The sequence below is a fragment of the Benincasa hispida genome, chromosome 10 (assembly GCF_027475165.1).
Source record: "Benincasa hispida cultivar pf3 chromosome 10, pf3_genome.v1.1, whole genome shotgun sequence".
In the NCBI taxonomy this organism is placed as follows: domain Eukaryota; kingdom Viridiplantae; phylum Streptophyta; class Magnoliopsida; order Cucurbitales; family Cucurbitaceae; genus Benincasa; species Benincasa hispida.
The window spans coordinates 12518042-12535400 of record NC_143487.1 but is presented as its reverse complement, the minus strand read 5'-3'; the positions used below and the strand labels follow the sequence as shown (position 1 = coordinate 12535400).

Here is a 17359-nt window from a genome sequence, read left to right as displayed (position 1 = left end):
GGACAACTTTTTTTCCTCTAATGATAAACGAATAATAATTAATATGAAACAATATAATTAGAAATAAGGAGATAATAGAGGATGGAAGAGACGAATAAATAGAGTAAGAAGGGAATTAAATAGGAGAGGAGAACAAAAAAAAAAAAAAAGAGAAATAAATATTTATTAGGCCATGGATCGAAGCATGAAATAAAGATGAAATGGATACGAGGTGATAGGGTATAGATAAATAGTAAGAATATTTTTTTAATTTTTTTAAAATGTTAAGAATACTAATACCTTGAAAGTTTAATATTTTTTTCAATTAATGATTTTTGTTCGTACACTAATAATAATAGTATTTTTTTTATAAAAAAAGTTTAAAGAAAAATTTGAAACTTTCCTCCAAAATTAGAAAGTATTATATAAGTGTATGGACATTTTTTAAATTTTTAGTATTTCAAGGGTATTTTGATTCGAACTACAAGGATATATATGTTGCCAAAATTACATATTTTATATCTTCTCCAAAAGGAAAAAAACATATATAAAATAAATGTATTATTATTAACCAATCAAGTTAATAAAATAAAATATATTTAAGTGTCCAACTACTTTTACAATTTTCACGTACAAATGATTGTTTTAATTGTTTTAAAATACCGCATAGGTATGAGATATCATCTTTTGTATCTTAATTCCATTTGCCGTTTCTAATTCACATCTCCAAAATTTCAATATAGTTTATATTTATTTATCGAGTAGAATGGGGTATTTGGATTTATCTCATCTTTTGCATCTTAATCGCATTTGATTCCAATTCACATCTCCAGAATTTTAATATAATTTATATTTATTTATGGAGTACCATGAGACATTTTTGGATTGTTTTTTAGTATAATGTGGAGCATTTGGATTTGAACTTAAATGAATACATCTAATAAGACATGTTTCATAATGAATTATTTTTATTATTTTTAAAAAAGAACATCGAAACATATCTAAACATCAATTTTAATGATATAAATTTGTTTATTTAAAAATATATAAATTTATTAAATTAACTTTAAATGTCGAAAGACATTTAGAACCTAAAATAGCGATTAACAATTTTAAAATATAATTATTTTTTTAAGAAGCATCCAAATCTACATCATCCACCCCCATCCATTTTAAATTCAACTTTGAAAAACAATTTATGACAAAAGCCAAAAAAAAAAAAAAAAAAAAAAAAAAAAAAAAGAGAGAGAGAAATATTGCATGAACAAAACAATTGCTCAATGGCCGGAAAAAGTAAACCACAGCGGCGGTGCGGGTGGAGCAGAGCCAATTTTGTAATTAGGGCAACGTTGAAGGGTATTATTAGAAAATAAATAATATTAATTTGACAGCGACGCAGAGTGAAGACAGCGGCCAAAAAAGCCATCCAAAGCCAAGAGCTTCTCTCTCCTTAAAGGGTCCTCTTATTGTTCTTCTCTCTCTGTTCGCGTCTTCGTTATCGTGCGCTTCTCGGACAATCTCAACCTCACAGATTCATTGCCTGCCTATTGTCGATCTCTCAACTGTATGACCGCCAGCACTAATCTGAAGCCATAATTCTGCAATCCGATCTTTCTCTTTTGTTCAATCTCTACTTTTGTGGTTTCAATCTTCAAGATCCCTAAATTTATTCGTCGTTTCATTCTGAAATTGCAACAGCATATTTATTTCGTTTTCATCTAATTTACGGCGACTTTTGTTCTTTGATTCTCATACAATATGTATATACGCTTTGATTCTCGATTTGTTGCATGTTAATGAATTTAATTAGGTCTTCGATTCATCTTTTTCCCCCCCTTCGCGATTACTTGGTGAGTCCTGGATATTTTTTGTTTATATATATATTTTTTTGATAGTATTTCGATCTAGAATTCTGGTATGTATAGTTTGTATGTCCTCTTCGTTGAAAATGTTCTTCTAGCTGCAGCATAGTCGATTGCCATCAGGTTTCATCCATATGTTGTGCTGGTTTCGGTCAATGGACGGGTTTGGGGGTTCATTTTATTTGTTTAAAATTATTCATCGCGTTTAGTGATGAAAGTGTTGGCATTAGATGTGCGGTGTGGCCGTGAGTATTTTGTTGGAAGATAATTGCATGTCTAATCAAATGAATCAGCGAGCCCTGGCATCAGTTTCGTCTTATTATTTTTTGTTACTTGTTCTGATGGTTTAGAAGAAGAGGATATAGAAGGGAAGCGGTCGTTGGATGTCTGTGTTATGATTTTCTTGTTCCTGTCGAATGTTAATTATCGTAAACTGAACCTACTCTTACAAATAATAAAATGAGGAATAAAGAGCACCGTTTCGTTTTCATAACCGACTTTTAGATTGGAAAGTAATTGGAAGTTATGTATTGTGCACCATTCAACATCAGGAATTGTTAGACAACTGCTTTCTCCCTAGTTTCTATATGCACTGGATAGGCTTTTGTTCCATTCGCTGGTAGCCTTTCCGCCGTTGCTTTTTATAATTATATTTCCTTTGTTTTCGTTCTTAGACAACCATGAGTGACGGAGGAGAAAAAACTTGTCCACTCTGCGCGGAAGAGATGGATCCAACTGATCAGCAATTGAAGCCATGCAAATGTGGATATGAGGTCTGATATATATCATTAATATAGACCAACAATTCTAGATGTGATCTAAGCTCTAGAAGAAATATACTAGATTTGGGATCTGATCAGGACTTAAAGTATGATGAAGCCAAGTGTTGTCAATTAATTTAAGAGCTTTTAGCATTTGACACTAGCACCTATAATTTCCTTCTTGTCTTCTTTCTTTTATGTTTGAAGTCTAAAGTCAGGCGCAAAATTTTGTAATCTTAACTTTCACTTTATGGGTTGGTGGTAGCTTTCTTATTAAAATGAAAAAAAAAGAAAACTATGATGGTCGACAGGTTTCGGAAAATACTGCTATAATTATTTGTTTGGGACCGTATTCCTATTTTTTTGGGGACTTCTGGATTTTATGAGTTGATTTTAGTTTTAATTTGACTTTTGACAATTTTTTTTGGTGTTTTAAAAGTTAAAACGGCTTTCATGTTTATATAGAACTGCTATCAACCAACCTCATGGAATCGTTTGCAATTTTCATGAATCTTTTTTATTTTTATTTTATTTTTTATTGAATACTTGTGTTTCATGCTTTAGATGTTGAGTTAGATCTTTCATTTTTTGAGAATTAGGACACTCTGATGTTATATTTTAGTTTTTGAAATTTCATACATCAATGAGATTTGTTTCTTATAAAAAGAATATATTATTAAATCCAACATCTTTTTCAAACCAATCCAAGAAATAAAATAAAATATTAATTTCCACAAGTTCTAATTATGTTACTGGAGCTTTCAGTAGTTAATTATAGATATAGTGCGATCATTTTAATTTAAGAGTAGAATTGAATATTAAATTGTGGCCACACCACTGGCAGATTTGTGTTTGGTGCTGGCATCATATTATGGAGATGGCTGAGAAGGATGGCACTGAGGGTCGATGTCCTGCATGCCGTGCTATATATGACAAGGAAAAAATTGTAGGCACGGCATCGAGCTGTGGAAGGTCATATTTTCTTTAGTTTGTTTTTCTATCTATCTACTTCTATTAACTTTGGGCTTCTTACAATATCTATCCTATTTCATTAACTTGAGGCTTCTTACAAAGTCCTATCCTTTGGGAGATTTCTTATCTATTTTTACCCTCTTCTTTATGGTCCCTGATTATCGATGAAGTTTCCTATCAGTAATAATGTAACAAATCAGAATTCAGAAGTGTTTGGCAAGTGTTTGATAGTCTTGTAATTGTTATCTTGTTATTAACACAATCGATTTTTTTCCCCTGTAAGGTCTGATATAAGATTTTTCGGGCTTAGTTTTATGTTTTTTCTTAATATTTTGTATTTGTTTGTAACTTCTTTTGTTTCTCTTTCAAAGCCGAGTGTTAGAATGTTAAGTCCCATCAATAAGTGATGTGGTTGTCTGATATGTGTCTGGACTAAATGCAAATATTTTCCATTACTTTGTCGTTGCCAATTTAGTTTGCAATGATTAGATAGATTTTTCATTGATAATTATTCCTTGCAGATTGGTTGCTGAAATCAGCGTGGAAAAAAAGGTGAAGTCACAAAAAGCAAAGGCCAAATCATCTGAAGGACGAAAGCAGCTTAGCAGTGTACGCGTGATTCAACGGAATCTTGTATATATTGTTGGGCTGCCTCTTAATCTGGCAGATGAAGATGTATATTCTGCTTCTCTGTTCCCCAAACTGTTGGTTCTTAAATAGATCTGTTTACTTTTGGTTCTGATGGGAGTAATGGTGCCCTCTTATCATTCCTTGTGCAGCTTCTTCAGCGTAGAGAATATTTTGGTCAGTATGGGAAAGTTCTAAAAGTGTCTATGTCCCGTACAGCAACTGGAGTCATTCAACAATTTCCAAATAATACGTGTAGTGTGTAAGTTCAAATGTTCCTATGGCAATGTCTCAACCTATTTTTTCCCCCTTAAAACACCGTCTTATTATTTTCATAGGTTATTTAACTTTCCTATATTTCATTACATGATAAGTTCCCTCTTTGGGACATCTTCTTCATATGGTATCTAAACGAAGGCTGGATAGTTTAGTTTGAATTGGGGCATCGACATAATCCTTATTCTGCACTCTACTTAGATAGGTGTATCACGCATGTATTAAAAAATATTTATATCACGTATGCATTCAGAAATATTTATTTATGTGTTATGTCTTCATTTAAATGGAAAAAAATTTATTTGCTTGTAACTTATTTGGGTTAGATATATTACATACTCAAAAGAGGAGGAAGCTGTTCGATGCATCCAAAATGTACATCAGTTTGTCTTGGAGGGCAAACCATTAAGGTTAGTGCATATATGAGTTGTAAATTCTAGAATACATTTTGAATATTCTAAGTAATGGATTGGCGAAAATTTTGTAATTTGCTTTCACTGGGTGTCTCAATATTAGGGCATGCTTTGGAACGACAAAATATTGTCATGCTTGGTTAAGGAATGTGGTATGCATTTTATAATTTGTTTCCCTTGTTTTTGACTTTTGTAGTTTTACCGACTGACAATTTCATAACTTTTACATCTGCTTTGGATCATAATGTTATCAACTAATGTTTCAGCCTTGCACCAACCCCGATTGTTTGTATTTACATGAGGTTGGTTCTCAGGAAGATAGTTTCACAAAAGATGAAATCATTTCAGCATACACAAGGTGTGGCAATCATTTTGTATTTAAAATTGCTGTTGTGCTTTTGGTGCTGGATTTCTCAGTTCTTTTGTTTAGTTTTAGTGTTTTTTTTTTTTTTTTGAGATTGAGATTCATTGCTTGATTATTTATTTATCGTTTTATTCAAAGAGCTAATTGATGTTTGCCCCTATGAGCTATCCTGGAGGCCGTTGAAAGAGAAATGATATTTGACTACATTGTTGTGTGGAATAACATAACAATGGTTTGCCCTAAATTTATTTCATAGGTTTGTACTTCTTTCTACATGCATAGGACACTAATTCAATGGTAGATTATAAGATTTCTACCTCGATTTTGGAGACAAATGAAGTCATCAATCAAGCCCAAAGATAATAGGCAATGGATGCAATACATACACCTATATCTGCCTCTGCCTTTCCACAACCTAGTTTGGACTATCAATGCAATAGATATCCCTATATTCACCTATAATTATTTCCCATGATTGTCTCGCATGACTAGAGCAATGAGCTTGTAGTTGCAATGGTAATTTAACTAACAATGATAATTGATGAGTTGAAAAGCTTCATTTCTGTAGTTCTATGACCTGGCAACTTGTTTTATGCTTCTATGCATTTACTAAGTGGAGTAATAAACGTTCTACATCACCAAATAACCCAACGTACTTCATTATTGTATCAGTTCCTCATTCATCTTCTTACTTTTCCAGCATCTATCAACTTCTATTATTGTAAAGGAGATGTCATCCTTGGAGGAAGTCCAACAAACATCATACCCCAAAAGCATTTTAACCCACAGCTTCTTGCAAGTTGTGAACAATCGGGATAATATATGATTCAGTGTCACTTCATGGACATGCTAATTGGACTAGTAATCAATCTTTCCAATCCAAAATCTAAAGAGCATTTGATTCTAATAAACCACACCTAAAACAAGGATAAAAACCATTGCATGATTAGATAAGTAAGTATTACCATGATTGTTTTTGTTGATACTGTTATCACTGTTTTGGATGACTTTCTTGCTATTTGCCTGCTTGGAGACTTCATGTTTTTGGTTGGATGATTAATTAACTTACATAGTTGTATTAAAGGAGTAGAGTGCAACAAATTACCGGTGCCTCAAACAATCTTCAACGGCGTTCAGGGAATGTGTTGCCACCACCAATGGATGATTTCTGTAATAACAGTTCTGCAAATGGAAAACCCATTGTTAAGAACACTTCAAGTGTAAGACTTCCTAAACTCCTATAGCTAAAAGAAAACACTTGGTGTTTCTTTCATATATTATATGCAGAAATAACTTGTTTTGTCAGTTAGATATCAGTTTATGTAAACCTCTAAATATCTGTTTGATGATTTATGTTGTGTTAACTATGATTGACACCTCTTAAAGTGCATTGGAAGCTAATAGTTGAACTTGTTAGAACTCTTCAATCTAGGGAATATTCTTGGGGTGTCAATCTATGGCATACTATTGTGGCAAGGAATATATGTAATCTTGATTCTTCTTCAGAGGAAATGTTTTAAATACTCTTTTCTATGCCTGTTATGTTTTCGTGCATTTCTCTTTTTATTAATCAAAAGTGATTCACTGGTGATGTCTACTTTTATCCTATTCATTAGAGTTGAAGGTTTCTATGCTTATATGCTTGATTAATTTTGTTAACCAGAATACTGTTAGCATTAGAGGTTCTCCGCCAAATGGAAGCTCAGATAAGACAATTGCTCTCCCTGCAGCTGCCTCATGGTACGTGGATGTTTATCTTTGCACATGTTTTAAAGTTCTCAACTTTGTTTAAGCGGGTCATCAAACACCACATTATTTATTTATATATTTTCCATGGCAGGGGAACTCGAGGCTCAAATTTTCAAGCACCAGCTACAAGTTTACCCAGTCCAAATGGGCCTCCCAAAAAGTCTGATGCTGCTAATAGCATATTATCATTTCCCCCTGCAGTTGCAGGTATTTCTTCGGCTCCTACAGTACATAGTGAAGCAGGAAAGAGACCTGCATTCAATGAGAGTTACACTTCTAATAATGCCAAAGGTCATCAAGAATCCTTAAAATCTTTGAAACCTCCTGTTAGCATGGATTGTCAATCTTTTTCAACAGACAGACATGATTCACCAGAGGAGATGCCTTCTTCGGTATCTTTGAGTTGTTCAGTGGTTGGTATGCCAACCACAAAGGACAATCAGAAAACAATGGCTATGTCACCGAACATTTCTACTTCTACTCTCCATATTGAGGATTCTTGCAGTTGTCCTGAAGCAGGAGCTATTTCTTCTGACGGGCTAATACAAAATCTGAGCTCTGATATGTCAACAGTTAGCATTGATAGAGATGATATAGATGATCAATCTGATCTAAGGCCAAATACTTTAGTCTCTGATCATGATTTGATTAAAGCTTCCAGGGATCACAACTTACAAGAGCAATTTTCCGGGCAGTCTATAGTTGCCCCTTTAGCTTCTACAGATGTTTGGAAAGGCGATGATGTGGTTAATTGCATGTCTTTTTCAAGAGAAGAGCATGATTGGAGATCGGACTTCCAGAGAGAGGTAATAAATGCTACTGAGTTGGAAGAGGATGTGATATCTTTTAATAGTCAGAGGCTCAAGGATCCAGAGATTATGAGCCCTTCAACTCGGCTGCCTGGCTGGGCATCTACGTTTCATGCCCTGAATGGCTCTACCTCTCATCCATTGTGGCCAGATGCTGTCAATGGGGCGGCGACCAGTTTGGCTACTGATTTGTCGTTTGTTGATAAACAATTCAATGATAATTCATCTCTAAACTCATCTAGCATCCCGCCTGCATTTAGCAGTCAGCTTGAGAATGGAGTCAATACTTCTGGGCAGTCTTTGCATACTTTAAGACATATAGTGGCCAATGATCCTGCTAATTTAAATGCAGATTCACTTTTTGTTGATAAACAATTCAATGATAGTTCACATTTCCATGCATCTAACATTTCAACTGCTATCAATAGCAACATGGAGAATGTGATTAGCTCTTCTGCTGCTACTGATATACCCCATGGAAATTCATTTTTACTTCATAATGAAGGAAGAGGAAGGCATGTGGGCAGGTTATCTGGTGACTCACTGAATGCCAATAGCAATGGTTTTGTAGATAATGGTGAAAATAGCATAATCTCAAATATATTGTCAATGGACTTCAATATGTGGGACAACACAATAACATCCCAGAGTTTGGCAAAGCTTTTGGGTGAAACTGACAAACAACCACCAAGTTCCAGGAAGGTGCAAAGCAACAATCAGTCCAGGTTCTCCTTTGCAAGGCAGGAAGATTCTAAAGGTCAAGATTTTAGGATACAACCTTCTCTTGATATAATTGGACAAATGCAGAGAAATCAGTCTTTGAGGCGTGATTTCTCGGAAAATGGAAATGTGCATTTGGACAAGTTTCACAATAGTGGTGGCTTCTATTCAAATAATTATGATGGATCAGTAAATCATTCAAGCAATCAATCCCTTAATTCTTCAAATAAGCTCTCCGGTGAGTGCTAATATACATATACATATACATATATATATATATTTTATTTTATTTTATAAATTTTGAGATATTCTTACATCTCTGTGTTTGAGATTTTCATATTTAATCGTGGTCTATTTGTTAGATTGTTTTCGAACGGTTTTATTTCCCATCAACTTTGGAAATCTTCTCCATGTATTTTTCTTGCATGTTACGGGTAGTGTTGGTGGAAATAGTCTCTTAGTGCCCTTTCATAGGATTCAGAACACCAGATCTCAATATCTTCAGTTTTTAATTTTTTTCTTTGAACAGATGGTTCTAAAGTAAACTAGAGTCTATCTTGCTTCTTTTGATTAATTCATTTATATTATGGGAGTTGAAGTAGTGTTCCCAAACTTATTCTGGACGTGCACTCTGAAGTTCTCTTTTGGAATAAGTTGTTTTACGTGTTTTGATTAAGAAACCTTCTTACAGACTCTTTTACTGCAGTTTCGAGAGCTCAAATCTCGGCTCCACCTGGCTTTTCTGTTCCAAGTCGGGTGCCACCTCCCGGATTCTCTTCCCATGACAGAGTAGATCAAGTTTCTGATTCCCTCTCTGGTTTGTGTTTTCCTATGCTTAGTAAAGTTTATCTTAAGAAATTTTGTACCTTTGTTCTCCATGTTAAACTCTTGGCTCTTTATTCAGGAAATCATCTGCTAGAAGCTTCTTCCTTATTGAGAAATTCATATCAGCCAAATCAAACTGGAAATAATATTAGCACTGGTGATATTGAGTTTATGGATCCTGCTATTTTGGCAGTCGGTAAAGGGAGGCGTCAGATAGGTCTTAACAATACTGGTCTAGACATTAGGACACCGTTTTCTCCTTCATTAGGTACCTTTGATAATGAAGCAAGTCTTCAGTTACTGATGCAAAGATCTCTGAACCCCCAGCAGAGATACTCTGATGTCGGTGATGGGTTCTCTCATCTTGGGGATTCCTATGGCATTTCTTCAAGGCTTGTGGACCAATCACAGGTTAACAATCTTTCTAATTTTGCACAACTGTCTCTCCAACATTCTAGAAATGGGCTTATGTCACATGGCCACTGGGATGGTTGGAATGAGGTTCAAGGCGGAACCAATATTGGTGTGGCAGATATATTGAGAAATGACAGGCTTGGATATAACAAATATTATTCTGGGTATGAAGACTCCAAGTTTCGCATGCCCACCTCTAGTGATCTATATAACAGGACCTTTGGGATGTGATATTTGTGAATGAAATGATGTGAGCACCTAGATTGGTGGCAGCGTTTGAGCAAAAGACTAGGATTTACCTTGTGAGGTCTGTGGACGTGTAGCCATGATGTCGTGAGAGATTCATAAAACCGGCCTTGATGGCAGCCTGATGAAGATTTGTGCCCTGATGGAATCGGATCATGTTACCATCAGGTAAGGATATTGTCATTATATTTTCCATTTGATAGTTACCCCTCTTAACATATTTTCTTAATTGTTTAATGGATATTTAGATCTAATAATTTCTTTTATCATTTTCCACTTTTTGTTGATAAAGTGTATTGATTGGAGCTAACCTTGAAATCATTCTTCTATTTCTTGTGATTGGCTTGCTGCTCACTGACTATTGTTGTTCTACTTGTCGCATTTGTGTCTTGTAGGTGTGATATAAGCTCACGTGATTGTTTCGCAGAAAGTTGTATATTGGCAACGATTATTTGACAGGAAGTTGTAAATGTCTGTCAATCTGGTAGGGGCGACCCTCCCCTCCAGCTGTTGAATATTTTGTTCCTTGCTAACAGCGAAGAGAGAAAGAATCTACCTACCTTTTTGGCTCTCAAAACCTTAAAGTTGAGATTCTGAGTTCCTGACTTCACAAAGGCTATATGCGAATCATCAATTTGACTATACTTTGATATTTTTTTACAACTGTTTTACTTAGTTCCTTAGAATTATAGATATATAGTTCAAAGATCCAGAGCTTCCTGCCGTTTGAGATCGGATAGATTGATGGAGTTCCTGACCTCACAAGGTAATAACCCATTCTTCCTTGAGTTATTATTATTACAATTACAAGGAGGTTGAGATTTGGATCGTTTGCAGTTACGTAATTCTTGCCATGTCGCGTGGCAGAATAAACTTGATGGTGACTTCACTGGGGAAGCACACATATCAAATCTTGCCTCTTTAGTTACCCATCAAATTGGGTATCCCCCTCCCCCAAGTAATTCGTACCCACTGTTGAAAGTGGGATCGCAAATGAATATACTGGTTTCGCCGTATTCTGGACGATACTGTGACCTATGAATTTGTATTGTTGTAGGATTGATTTCTTTTTTATTTCTGGAGAAACTGAACAATTTTCCTACTAGAGTTGGAATTTTGATTCAGTGGGATGTTGAGTTGCATGGGTCGTTTAATGAAAAGAAATTTGGTCCTTTTCGCGTTGGTTGGTAGAAGTGTTCTTTTACACCAGGTTGGATCAGGTGATGGCATTGAGCTAGGCATTAAAATGATGCAATTTCACCACGTTTGTTACCGCATTTTTTGAGACCACTTGTCTTTTTAAAACAATGGAGATTTCAAATATCAAGCATAATTTTAGAAATTTCTACGTAGGCAATTGATTTCAATCATTCATTTGAAGCCATCAAGAAAACTGTGTAGAGAATGAAAATAGTATAGTTTTCTACAATACGGTAATTTGAGACCAAAATATTGCATTTAAACTAAATTAAATTCAATTGTTCTTTCGAAGCATTTAATTAGTCTATTTATCCCATTTTTTACATCTTCCCAGTAGAAATTTTTGATAAAAAAACTTTGTTCTTAAACTAATCATTCGATTACATTTGACTGGGTTATGGGTGATTTTTCTTTTACAAGAAACTACAGATAGATGAATACTGTATTATTATATCCCTTCTACTAAATTGAAATACTATATAGATGGAGAACCATATTGGAAATTAGGTTTGTGGGCTTTGGAAAGGGAGTAACTGTACTAGGTCATTTATAGGCGAGCAACCTCCTTGGACTTGGAAAGGAACATACCTCTCAAATGTTATTCAGTATCATCATATTACACTCCAGGTTTTCTAAAAAATACATTTTCGATCATTGAAGTTTAGTTTAAGCAGTATTTGAATCTTTAGAGTTTTCAAATTCAACAATTATCCCGAGTTTTGCTTTTGATAGCATCTTGGATCTCTCTATTAATTTTTCTATTAGTTCAGAGACAAAAATGGTTGAATTTATCCAAATGTCACCTAATAAAATGTATTCTTTCCCCAATAATATAATAAAAAGAAAAGAATAGAGAAACGAAAAGGTTTTATGCAAGGATGGCAACAATAGTACCCCCATTGGCCATAATATTATTATTTTGAGCTAATGATAACTTGGCCCACAAAGACGAAGTTGGTCTCCTTAAATGAGGTCATTGTCACTTGCCATTCACAAATCCAACCATATCCTGTAACACACATAGCCCAATCGGGGAGGTTTGATTTGGGAATTTCTGTGGCTACCAATTGCAACACCAATGTACTCTCTCCGACCCTTTTTCTTTATTTTATTCTAAAATTTAAAACTCTTTTCAATTGCAACTCTCACCCTCTTATCTTCATTTATTACAATAATGACAATAATTTTGGCCCCACATAATATTTTACAACATCTCCTCCTTACCAATTGGGCTGTCCTTTTCTACTCCACAAGTTATATATATTTAAAATTTGAAGAAACCAACCAAAACTTGATTTTTTTTAAAGGGCAATTATTAGGTTTAATTTATACATGCAATCTTCACTTTATCACACAACAACATAGAAAGAAAAAAAAAATAAATATTTACAAAATTAAATTTACTTGTCATATGACAAATTTTAATCCAGTTAACACATATATTTTTCTTTTCTATTAGAAAAATATTTATAACGAGACCCCACTTAGTGCTAAAAACCTAACCAGTCCCATTGCAGTTTAGTGGGACCCACTGATGGGCTAAAGGGAGCAAAGGGCCAAACAAATCCAAATGGGCTTGGGCCCACCACGTGCTACAAGGCCCACTTATAGGATCTATTGTGGTATAGCTGGCCGTCAAAATCATTATGTGAGAGAGAAAAAAAGGTGAGGATTTCATTCAACCTATTGTTAAAAGGAGTAAAGTTTGAGGATTCAAAACCTTAATGCCTCGTAGAGAAGGAAAAAAAAAAAAAAAAGGAAGAAAAATAAATAATACAAAAAGCACTGAAACCTTAATAGTAGAAAAAGATATCATTAAAAAATGATGGATGCGTTTTCTACAATAATAATCTGTTCCCTCAATTTAAAATTACATTTTTGAAGAAAATGGGTAATCAAAATAAAGCATACCTAAGCTACACGGTTTTATTGTGGACCCTACATTTTTCTGATTTTTCCAGTTCGTCCTCATTTTTTTTTATTTGCATAACCACCTCCAACTTTTGTATAAATTCTTTTCTAGATTATCTTGTTTTTTTAGTATATAGAATGAGGAATTGAATCTCCGACCTTTTGGAACGAATGTCATGTAAATACCAACAAGTCAAACTCACTTAGGTAAAAATCAAGGATTTAAATTGATTCAATTATTAGTTTATAGTTTTAATTCATACAACCAAAAAATTAACTATAAATAATTAAAATAGTATTTTAAGTTTATCCGAATTCTTGACTTTGTTTAGAAATGGTCCAACTAACATTAGTGATTAGGTGCATGATTGGAATTCTTACCTCTTAAGATTAGAAATTTTATTTGTTTCATTCTCAAATGATTGGAGGAAATGTTGCATTGTTTTTCTTTTCATTTATATTTAAAACATCACAAAACAAGAATTTGAAAAAAATAAATATATTTACATAACAATATATGAGGAAAAGAATTCTCTTAGTTTCTTTTAAATTTATTTTTAATAACATTTATATCCAAAAATTTAGGCAATCATACCATTGGTTCCTTTACTTTTCTAAGAACTATATAATATTATGAGTAGTGGCGGATAAAAAAGATTTTATATGGGGCACTATGTAATAATAATAATAATAAATTATAAAGAAAAATGTGAAAAAAATATTCATAATTTCGTAAATTAACTAATTTGATACATCTATGAATTTTCATGTTTTGAAAATTGATTCATGGTAACTTTATTATCTAACTTATCTAATAAAATTTTCTCAATATATGCTATAAAACAATCATTCATTAATTGAGTCTTTTCGATTTTATGGATAAATTTTAATTTATGTATAATTAATTTAGAAATTTTGGTTCTTAGGTCAGGTTTCGCAGGTAATTCTCTTAAATTGACTTTTGTATAAGATCTACTGGAATCAAATATATATATCCATTTTGATTTAGAGATTTAGAGTTAACTCTACAAAGGTATTAATAATAAAAGTATTAAGATTTATTACATATATTTAAAAGTATATAAAAAACTAAAAAGATTGAGAAAAATTTGAAACTTAACCATGAATTGTATGATATGTATATCTTGACGAGTGACAAAAGAAATTATTTTGTAATTTTAACTCTAATATATATATATATATAATTTGAGAGGGCACGTGCCCGACCCCTACGTAGATTCACTGTGTGATTACGAAAAGAGTTTCTTAGTTTATTTATTTATTTTAATAATATTTAGGCAATCGTATCACTTTTTCATTTAACCCCCTTTCTAATCATTTTGTTTGTCTTGAAAATTAAGATTGTTTCTCACTTTGTTTGTCTTGAAAATTAGGATTGTTTTTCACATTTTTTTTACGTATATTTAAATTTTAAGCCAACTTCGAAGAATAAAATCAAATTTAGTTTTGTATTTTGAAATATTTGCAAAAACAGAAGCAAGAAAAATATAAATAGAAGCGTCAAAGTGAGCAATGCTCGATTGACATAGAAGTGTGTTAGTGACTATGCAAGGTTTGTAGTTCAAATCTCCCGACACCCTTTATACTTAAATATAAGAGCAATTATCAAACTAAAATTTTATATCCGCCAACATCTATATGAATGTGCGACGTGTCAACTTTTGATATTGTCTTTTCTCGCTTCCCACTCAAAAGAGATTCTAAGAGGATTCACATCTATTGAATATATTTTATCTATTGAGTCCTACTCCTACATCACTTTAAAGCTTCACGACGTGGATAAATATCTTTGACATTTAGTAATTGAATCTTCCTACATTAAAGATTCTCCCGCCCAAAAGGATTCTTAAAAAGATATATATATAAAGAAATGAAAAGAAATATTAGAGATGTCGTCTATAAAAATATTTAAATATATATAAATTAAAAAAAATCCAATTACATTATATCTCATTTCTCACTTTATTACTTTGAAATAATTAAGTAACTTTCTTGGATGAAAAATACAATTTTCCCCCATAAACATATGTATAGTTTTCCTATACATTCGATGAATATTAAATATTAGAAGTTTGAATCTTTCGAATCAGTTTTCCAAAATAAAAAAATTATAGAGAGTGGTGCTTTAGATCTTTAACTAGTCCTAGATTGGTTAGTATTTAAAACTTCTAATAAATAGTTATCTGCAAAGATTTTAAACTTCTCGATAATATATGTGTGTGTTAAAGATGAAGAAAATATTTGTCTCATAACTTAGTACTATTATATTTGCATAATTTGAAGAAGAGTGGCTTAAGTTCATTATATACATTGCATACACAATACAATATTGAAACATATGTGATTTTTTTTTTTTTTTTTTTGAAAAAGACAAATCTAAATTTATATATAAGCTAATTAGCAAACATATAGTTTGAGATAAACAAACTCTCTCTTATATAAAATTTATACTTTGATTCACAATTTTATGTATTATTCAATCTCAATATGCAAGCCATAAGGCCTTTTTATTTATTTATATTTCACTTATTTTAAAGGAAATTGGAATTTTTTTTTCTATTTCTTAATATTTAAGTAGTGAATATTCTGCCTAACATTTGGAAAAAGTGAAAAAGAAAGGGCAATAAGGTAAATAGGAAGAGTTTGATAAAAGAAAAATGCATGTCCCAAAATTTACCATTTCAATCTAAATATTAATAAATGGGGATACCTTAAGCTTTCATTGGATTCCAATTCTATCTAAAGCAAAAATGGGATGGAAATGGATATCCTTATTCCTTCTTAAAGATTGACAAATATTTTAGTTCATATTTGTATGCCTCATTTTTGTTTTGATATATAGAATGAAAATAGACAAAGTTTTACTACTTTTTTGCAATAATTTTATCATTATGGACTATGGAAATTTAGATAAAATTGATTGAAAAAAGATGTGATAGAGACATGAAATACTATCCATATTTTTGTCACACCTTTTCCTTATCTACAAAATCAAATTTTGTATCTTTTGATTAAGATGGAAAATATGTACTTCCAATATAACTCCTTTTGTTTTTGTTTAGTTAAGTTTTTTTTTTTTTCCATCCCTCTTTTGCAAAAGCTTTAAAGCTACCTTTCTTTAAAGTTAAGTTTGTCGGTTAAATGAGAATCAAAACTTTAAAAATTCTCATTTGCATTCATGTTCTTTAACCATAGGTTCAAGTCCATGATAATAAATTAACACAAGGGATAAATTCAAAAATTTTAAATGATAAAGAGAGTGAAAGGTGTGTATAATTCGACGGGTAATTAACATATTCTTCTTTATCAAAGTTCAAAATTTCATATTTGATCATTTATTATACTTAGAAAAATGGTAAGAGTAATATATTTATAATATGAATGTAAAACTAATATTGGGAGTTATACTTGCTTAAACGACATAACAATGGTATTGTAGATGGTAATAGAAGAGGTGAGCAAAGTACCACACAAGTAGGGATGTTCATGGACATGGATGACTTCTTCATCTGCCTCTATGCCCCACATTTCATTCTCCATTCATGCAAAAATTTTCGTTAATTTTTGTTTGGATTCTCCATGAAAAATTTAATTCACGTTTAGTTATGTAAAAAAATGTTATGGAAACGACAAACGAAGAAAACAGAAAACGTAAAATAGTAGAGAATTGACACAAATATTTATGTGATTTATTAAAAGTGTGTTACCTACGTCCACGAGCAAAGGGAGAACAATTCATTATTGGAGAGAAATATTCAGAATACATAACAAAAGACATCTCTAGGGTTAAAGAATTTATATAGTGCAGTTCTCTGAACCCTAAGGTCAAAATCATATATAATATAAATATGTCAAATACGAATTCAACTTGGATTTTGATCCAGGGTTTATAAAAGACCTCGTGCTTGATCGTTTATAGTGCCACATATTCGGTTAAAAACATTTCAACAAAAAAAAGATTTTTTTTTTCTAATTATACATTTAGCTTTTTAAGAAAAAAAAAAGAGAAGGAAAAAATAAAGAAAGAAAAAGGAAAGAACCTCTAAATGGTTAATTTAGGGAGAATTCTCAAGAAAAGTTCCATATACCACCTTATAGAAGTAAAATAATTAACCTATTAAAGTATTTAAATGTTCAAACACGTAAAATTATCGAAGTCATTAAACAATACAACTTTAGATTTCTAACATTATATATATATATTTTAAAA

General features: G+C 32.2%; 1 protein-coding gene across 6 annotated transcripts; it reads left to right on the top strand.

Moving 5' to 3' along the window:
• Nucleotides 1-1383: 1383 nt before the first annotated feature.
• LOC120088502 (uncharacterized) lies at nucleotides 1384-11190 on the top strand. Of its 6 annotated transcripts, none has more exons than XM_090305931.1 (15): nucleotides 1395-1543; nucleotides 2516-2614; nucleotides 3447-3574; nucleotides 4096-4249; nucleotides 4354-4463; nucleotides 4804-4887; nucleotides 4994-5042; nucleotides 5157-5248; nucleotides 6345-6474; nucleotides 6918-6994; nucleotides 7095-8770; nucleotides 9239-9349; nucleotides 9437-10185; nucleotides 10413-10783; nucleotides 10855-11190. In XM_090305931.1, the coding sequence occupies exons 2-13, from the start codon at nucleotides 2522-2524 to the stop codon at nucleotides 10000-10002; spliced, it is 3270 nt and encodes a 1089-aa protein (XP_090162057.1). In that variant the 5' UTR covers nucleotides 1395-1543; nucleotides 2516-2521; the 3' UTR covers nucleotides 10003-10185; nucleotides 10413-10783; nucleotides 10855-11190. The 6 variants fall into 6 exon arrangements, with proteins under 6 accessions (XP_090162059.1, XP_090162057.1, XP_090162054.1 ...); XM_090305928.1 differs by having other exon boundaries at nucleotides 6339-6474; XM_090305933.1 differs by having other exon boundaries at nucleotides 1384-1543; nucleotides 6339-6474; nucleotides 10413-11190.
• The last annotated feature ends 6169 nt before the right edge of the window (nucleotides 11191-17359 follow it).

Coding starts and splice junctions, on each gene's coding strand:
- LOC120088502 (XM_090305933.1), top strand. CDS start 2,522: ATGAGTGACGGAGGAGAAAAAACTTGTCCACTCTGCGCGGAAGAGATG. Junction 3,575..4,095: donor ACGGCATCGAGCTGTGGAAG/GTCATATTTTCT, acceptor TATTCCTTGCAG/ATTGGTTGCTGAAATCAGCG. Junction 9,350..9,436: donor AGTTTCTGATTCCCTCTCTG/GTTTGTGTTTTC, acceptor CTCTTTATTCAG/GAAATCATCTGCTAGAAGCT.